At 47.5% G+C, this 6894-nt stretch overlaps 1 protein-coding gene across 1 annotated transcript; it reads right to left on the bottom strand.

Moving 5' to 3' along the window:
• Positions 1–3139: 3139 nt before the first annotated feature.
• On the bottom strand, positions 3140–6681 carry ZG16 (zymogen granule protein 16). Its single transcript, XM_058570567.1, has 4 exons — positions 6157–6681; positions 4563–4618; positions 4247–4379; positions 3140–3541 (listed from the first exon to the last, which is right to left on the bottom strand). The coding sequence occupies exons 1-4, from the start codon at positions 6171–6173 to the stop codon at positions 3226–3228; spliced, it is 522 nt and encodes a 173-aa protein (XP_058426550.1). The 5' UTR covers positions 6174–6681; the 3' UTR covers positions 3140–3225.
• Positions 6682–6894: the final 213 nt, after the last annotated feature.

The raw sequence follows: 6894 nt of genomic DNA, 5'->3' as shown, positions 1-6894 counted from the left end.
TTTTTTCTTTCTCATATTACTGCATTTATACAGACATTCATCATTTCTGGTCTAAACCTAGTCTCTTAACTACTTTCTTATCTCATCCTGCTTCACCTTCAGTCCGTTTTCCCCACTTTCATCAGAAAAATGATTTTTTAATAAATCTTTTCAATCTCCTGGGAAAAATTTTGGTTTAGTGGTTTCCTGTAGCCCATAAAATAAAGTTTAAATAGTTTAGCATGACATTCATGGTCCCTGCCTTTCCATGGGGCTTCATCTTTTGCCCGATTTTACTTTGCATTTTAAGTGTACTGAACCACTTGTAGTTTTCTTTTCTTTCTTTCTTTTTTTTTTTTTGTGAGGAAGATCAGCCCTGAGCTAACATCCAAGCCAATCCTCCTCTTTTTTCGCTGAGGAAGACTGGCCCTCAGCTAACATCTTTGCCCATCTTCCTCTACTTTATATGGGATGCCGCCACAGCATGGCCTGACAAGCGGTGCATCGGTGCGCTCCCGGGATCCGAACCCCGGGCCACCAGCAGCGGAGCGTGCACACTTAACTGCTATGCCATGGGGCGGGCCAGGTCCCACTTATAGTATTCATACCTTCATATTTCTGCATAAGCTGGGTCCTGGGCCCATTACTGCTCCCCTATAAACACACAAACATGCATACACACACACACATACACACCCCTTCCTTAACAAAGTCTTCCCTGACACTCCTAGAGAAAATTACCCCTCCGTTGGATTCCTTTAGCATCCTATTTGACTAGAGAAAAATAACCAAATCTTCAGTAGTCTTTATATTCCTAGCCCCTAGCAGGGAATATTTGATAAATGTGTGATTAGCTCAATTCAGCAATTTTAAAACTTTTTTTTTAAGTAAATGAAAATTTTCTTTAAATAAAATCTTCTGCAAAGGTATAATAAGTAGACTGGACAAAAGCCAGGAATCTCATCATTACTCCTCTTCTGCTGTGGCTGCCTCTTAGGTGCCAGTACCTTCACGGGACACAGTGTGAAAACCACTGGTTTAAAGGCTATCCTATGGGCCGGCCCCTGGCTTAGCGGTTAAGTGCGCGTGCTCTGCTGCTGGCGGCCCAGGTTCGGATCCCGGGCGCGCACTGACGCACTGCTTCTCCGGCCATGCTGAGGCCGCGTCCCACATACAGCAACTAGAAGGATGTGCAGCTATGACATACAACTATCTACTGGGGCTTTGGGGGGAAAATAAATAAATAAATAAAATCTTTAAAGGCTATCCTAGGACCAGCCCCGTGGCTTAGCTGTTAAGTGCGCGCGCTCTGCTGCTGGGGGCCGGGGTTCGGATCACCGGCATGCACTGACATACTGCTTCTCCGGCCATGCTGAGGCCGCGTCCCACACACAGCAACTAGAAGGATGTGCAACTATGATGTACAACTGTCTACTGGCGCTTTGGGGAAAAAAATAAAAATAAAAAAAAATAAAGGCTATCCTAAAGTTGACCAGATATCTGATCTGTCAAAAATCTGTCAGATTCAACTGTAAAAAGGAAAGAAGTACTGATACATGCTGCAATATGGATGAGCTTTGAAAACGTTGTTAAATGGAAGAAGCTAGGGCCAGCCCCGTGGCTTAGCAGTCAAGTGCGCGCGCTCTGCTGCTGGAGCCCCGGGTTTGATTCCGGCGCGCACCAACGCACCGCTTGTCTGGCCATGCTGAGGCCGCCTCCCACATACAGCAACTAGAAGGATGTGCAACTATGACATACAACTATCTACTGGGGCTTTGGCGGGAAAAACATAAATAAATAAAATTATTTAAAAAAATGGAAGAAGCTAGACACAAAAGGCCGCATAATTGTATGATTCCATATGAAGTGTCTGTAATAGGCAAATCCGTAGAGACAGAAACTAGATGAATGGTTACCAGGGGCTGGGAGAGAGGAGAATGGGGAGTGACTGCTTAATGGGGATGGAGTTTCTTTTTGAGGTGATGAAAATATTCTGGAATTAGAAAGCAGTGATTGTTGCACAATCTGTGAATATACTGAAAACCGCTGAAATTGCACATTTTAAAAGGGTGAATTTTGTGTTATGTAACTTATATCTCATTTAAAAAAAAATTACAGTGACATAACATTCCATTCTATGGAATTGATTAAGAAAAATAAAGGAATTGTTATAAAAACAGGCTAGGCATGAGTTTGTTTCTATAATGTTAATATTTCTTTATAAAATTACATGTATGTAACTTATCTTTGTGTCTAATTGGGAAGAAATGTGACTCTGGCATCCCTGTGATGTGAATAAATCTTTTGGGAGCAATGAGTAAATCCCATCATCCCCAACCATCACTACCAAAAAAAAAAAAAATCCACAACAATTGTCAAAATTCTAGGACTGGGAACTAGAGTCCTAAGAATTATTTCCAAAGCAACTTTATATCCTTGCTGAATCTATCCAGTCACTCTAATGCTTCCTCTGACCTCTAACCAACCCCTTATGTTCATGGAAACCCACAATGGAAATCTCTCCCCACCCCTGGAATTTGCTATTTTGAGGATGGTATTGGCAGAGTAGAAGCTGTTGAGGAGGTGGTGGCTTCCTAAGGAAAGAGCCCCAATTCTGAAAGAGCTAAGCAAGGACATCAGGGCTTATGGGTAAAGATGGGGAGGAACTAGGTTGGGGTAATAGGCAGAGTCCTTGCCACAAACTTAGGTTAAACTTCGGCAGTCAAGTGGGTTCTGGGGAGGAACAAAGGACAATGGCCTGGGCCACCCACATACAGCGAGTGGGTTGAGGTCTCAAGAGAGTGAGGTGACAGCCTTTTGGTGGAGAGGCATTATCGCAAGGGGAGAGAAGGGCTAGAGAGTGGAACATCTGGGGTTTGGGCAGTAAACCACCACTAGGCCTTACCCTCAGCCTCGGAACTCCAGTTTGGGTAAACACTCTCAGGAGCTATCCTTGAAAAGAGAGTTGATGCAAGCCAGAAACTTAATTCCTCTTGATAAATTATGAAGAAAATCCGAGGACTTTTATACTTCTCTCCCCCTTCCATTCTTCCCCAGATTGATGTCCAGCCAATAGCCAGAAATGAGATCTGTACATCCATACCCAGAGTCAGGAGGCACATCCCAGCTGCAGACACCCACATACACACTAACTGTGGCCAGGTCTTTTTTTTTTTTTATTGAGCCATGCGGTAAGGGGATTCTCACATTCCCACTGCAGTGCCCTGCCTAGGAGAAGGCTGGGATTCAGCAGCTTCTGCAGTCACTGGGGTAGACGTCCCAATGCAGGCCGATGGCATTGATGAACAAGCCAGCTCGGCCACTGATGAATCGTAGCACGGTGTTGGGATGCAAGGGGAGAGCGTTGAAACTCGTGCCTGTGTCTTTCCCAAAAGACAGGTAGCGACCCTTGTCAGTCACGAAGACCAGCTTCCTCAGGTAGTTCTTGTACTTGCCTGACACCTGGATCACTGATTCCCCAGGGTGCAGAAAGATCTCCTCCAGGTCTCCCAGGTGGCTGCCCACATAGTCACTCCACACTTTGCCATAGCGCACCTGGAGACTAGGGGCAGGGTAAGGAGGGAAGGAAGGGAGACACTGAGTAGGATGATCAGAATTCGGGACCTCTGGGCCCACATGCTGAGACCTTCAAATAGTGAGAAGGATGACAAGTTTCCTGCCAGTCCTGCAGTATGGGAGGGTTGGGTCAGCCCTTGGAGATCATACAGGGAAATTCAACTCATTTTGCTGACAGACAAACAGGCTCACAGGGGGAAAACAACATGCCCAGAGTCACCCAGACAATAAGTGTCAGAACTTGAACTTGAAATCTACACTCCCACTGTGCCCCCACCCCCTACCTGAAAGAAGCAAAGAGAGTTTTTTAAACATCTTAAAGGCTCTCATGAGGAAAGAGACTTGTCCATGCTGTCCCAAGATGCAGATCCAGGATCAGAAGGATACACATCTTGGGAGAGGCATCAAGCAAAGGTGGAGGATGCCAGAGGGGATTTAAACCTCAGATTGGGGCTTAGCTAGACAACTTCTACGCCCCTGAGAGTTTATGGTATATGATTTACCCAAGGTCATGCATGTTGGGGGTTGTAGCAGTGTGGCTCTCAAATCCAAGTCCTCTGACAACTTTTCCATATCATGTTATCCCTGGGACTTGTTGATTGAAACACATGTGACCCAAAGTGACTGAGAACTTTCCAATTTAGTAAGATCCTAGAGGGACCCCAAACCCCAGACACTCAAAGAATCTTACCCCACAATGAAGTATGTGTTGACTCGGATACGGAGGGCAGTGATGGGTCCATCCAGCTGGTTGCCAGAATGAGAGAATCGCTGTCCTCCACTGCCTCCATACTCTCCATTGTAGGACGAGGTCCTAGCCTGAACTGGAGGAGAAAATAGTAATTGGAGGGAGAAATCGCCTGAGAGGTGTTTCTCCCCACCACCCCTATTCCTCCCACAACTCAGTTCCCACCAACCCCAGCCAGCCTCTGAAAGCCTTGGCCACCAGCGGTGCAGGAGGCTGCCTTCCCATGACCCTAGTACTGGGCTCCTGGCTTCTCACTTACTGGCGCTGGCAGAAGCTGATGCACAAAGAAGGGCAAGAAGAGCCATGGTCAACATCCTGGGGCGGGAGTGGGAAGAAAGGAGAAAATGAAGGTGTACCCTTTTGCCCCCGGCCTTCATTTACCCAGGCATCCCTGACCTCCAGTTTAGACTCAGGCTTCTTGGTCCTTCAACTAGTCCTAGGCAACCTAGTCTTGGGCTTAGAAAGGATTGTCCATAGTCTCTAGTCCTGTTCTCGAAGATACTATCTTCTGTGTCCTTAAGCCCTCTACCTCTCCCTGGTCTGGCTTAGGCCAACCCTCCTCTTCTGTCCCAAACCAGAAGACCAATCCTAACCCTCTATCTGGATTAAGCTGTGTCAAGCCCTGTTCCCTCCTGGCACAAAGCAGGAAAGGAGTTTTCTAAAGAAGTGGAGGACATCTCCAAATCATAGAGATGGTTGAGTTGACCAAACCGGGAGTCTGAGCAAAACCTAGCTGAAGTCTGCCTGTGGTAGATTGGCCTGGCTTGTGGGCGTCGGGGGCATAGTTTAAATTCCTAGCTTCACCCTGGTCTCAAATCAGAATGAAAGGAGCATTTTAGAGGTGTGTCTCTAGGGATGCAAGGAGGGAAGTGAAGGTGACACAGGTGACTGTAAATGCCGATGTCCAAGCACTTCTAGGGGAGGTGGAATAGATTGAGAAGTTTCAGAAGGAGTTGAGATCAGCTCAACATATTAGATCCCAGCTGTCTCGTCTAGTTGTCATTATTCTTTCTCCACTAACACAAATCTGGCCACATCCATCCCCCTGAGCATCCCAGGGGCACCCAGTCCTTCAGCTGAGACCCAGATATCTTTGCACCTAAGACTAGCTCAGACCCAGATGCCCCAGTTAGCTGACATCCAGGTCTCCCCTGCAGCTCAATCCAGGCAGGCTCTTCTCCAGCTCAGTCTGAATTCCCTCTAACTCAAATCCAGGCACCCCTGTCCCCCCTTAGCCCAGGCCTCTGTCACCCCTCACCTGGCAGTTTCAGATGCAAAGTAAACCCCCAGAAACTTCAAGATCTTTTATACCAGGTCCAAGCCCTCCCTTTGCTCTTTATCATATAAACCTCACCTCCTGAGCAAACATGATCAACCTCTTAGGGTCAGGTGTCAGGCAGGGTCTGGAACATCTTATCCTGCTCTGCACGCCCCACCCCCCCAACAAGGATTCCAGGTGGCAGGGTGGGGCCCACTCTGGGCCAAGGCCCAGATATCAGGAGGGGCAGAATAAACTTGAGAAAAAGTCACCAACCGAAGGGCCAGCAGCTTTGGGTGGGCAAAGTTACTAATGACCTCTGGGTGTGGTCTAAGGTTCTCCCTCCCTTGTTGGGGTGTTTCTGTATGTGTTCTCACCTGCAATCTGTCATCTTTCGGGATAAACATTGCCCTCTCCAGGCATCTGAAATACAAATTCTCCTGGAAAGGCATGACACTCCCAATGTCTTATACTTAGGAATGTCTACTATGTGCCAGACAATTTTGTTCTCTCTCTCCCCTGATATTTCATATGAAAAAAATCCAAACATATAGAAAAGTTGAAAGAACTGTACAATGAACACCCATATACTCACCACATAGATTCTACCATGGTTAATATTTTGCTGTACTTGCTTTCTTTTTCATCAATCCATCCTCAATCTGCCAGACCCTTCACAAAACTTTTCTCTCTGAGAAAGGTGACTTGGGGCTGCAAGTGGACACTGAACACCTGCAGATCCCCCTCCCAGGAACAGACAAAGTCAGTCTAGTGGGCAAGTGGGAAGCTGAGGAAGGAAGAGTCGACAGGTCCTCCTCTGGGGGCAGTTCTGGGCTTCAGGGCCCTCAGGACTCCTGGGCACCACGGCTGAATCTTCCTAGGGCTGTAGCCCACACAAGGCAATTGCTCCTTCCCATAGGTATGAATCTTCCCCAGGGTTGACGTCATAGATTTCTTCTCTTTGTAGGCCCTTCTCTTCCGGGACTGATCTCTCTCCACCTAAAATCTCTAAGACTGACTCCTGAGTTCTACTGCCTGACACCTCTAGGATTGGCCTTCTGACCCTCTGAGTCAGCAGGTCCTTCCAAGCAGAGAGAAGGATCGTGACCAGGGAGGGCCTAGAATCATTAGCCTGTTATTAATGACCAGTAGCCTAGCATTCAGAGCACCCCACCCTCATACAGGCTCACCATCTGGGACTGAGGCCTCATCCCAGGAAACAAAGGGAGTTCCACTCTGAGGAGCTGGAAATAGGGTGGGGCTCCTAGCAGGGAGATAACGGGAGAAGGGAGTGTCACTGCCCAAGGGGGGCGGGTCCTCTGCCCACCGCAAG

Source organism: Diceros bicornis, chromosome 26 (genome assembly GCF_020826845.1).
Source record: "Diceros bicornis minor isolate mBicDic1 chromosome 26, mDicBic1.mat.cur, whole genome shotgun sequence".
Taxonomy (NCBI): domain Eukaryota; kingdom Metazoa; phylum Chordata; class Mammalia; order Perissodactyla; family Rhinocerotidae; genus Diceros; species Diceros bicornis.
The sequence above is the reverse complement of the archived record's forward strand: the minus strand, read 5'-3'. Positions and strand labels throughout refer to the sequence as shown.

Excerpts from the sequence above, each read along its gene's own strand:
- ZG16 (XM_058570567.1), bottom strand. Across the intron at positions 4,380-4,562 it reads ATCAGCTTCTGCCAGCGCCA|TTCAGGCTAGGACCTCGTCC; the intron begins GTAAGTGAGAAG and ends TTTCTCCTCCAG. Across the intron at positions 3,542-4,246 it reads AACACATACTTCATTGTGGG|TCTCCAGGTGCGCTATGGCA; the intron begins GTAAGATTCTTT and ends CCCTGCCCCTAG.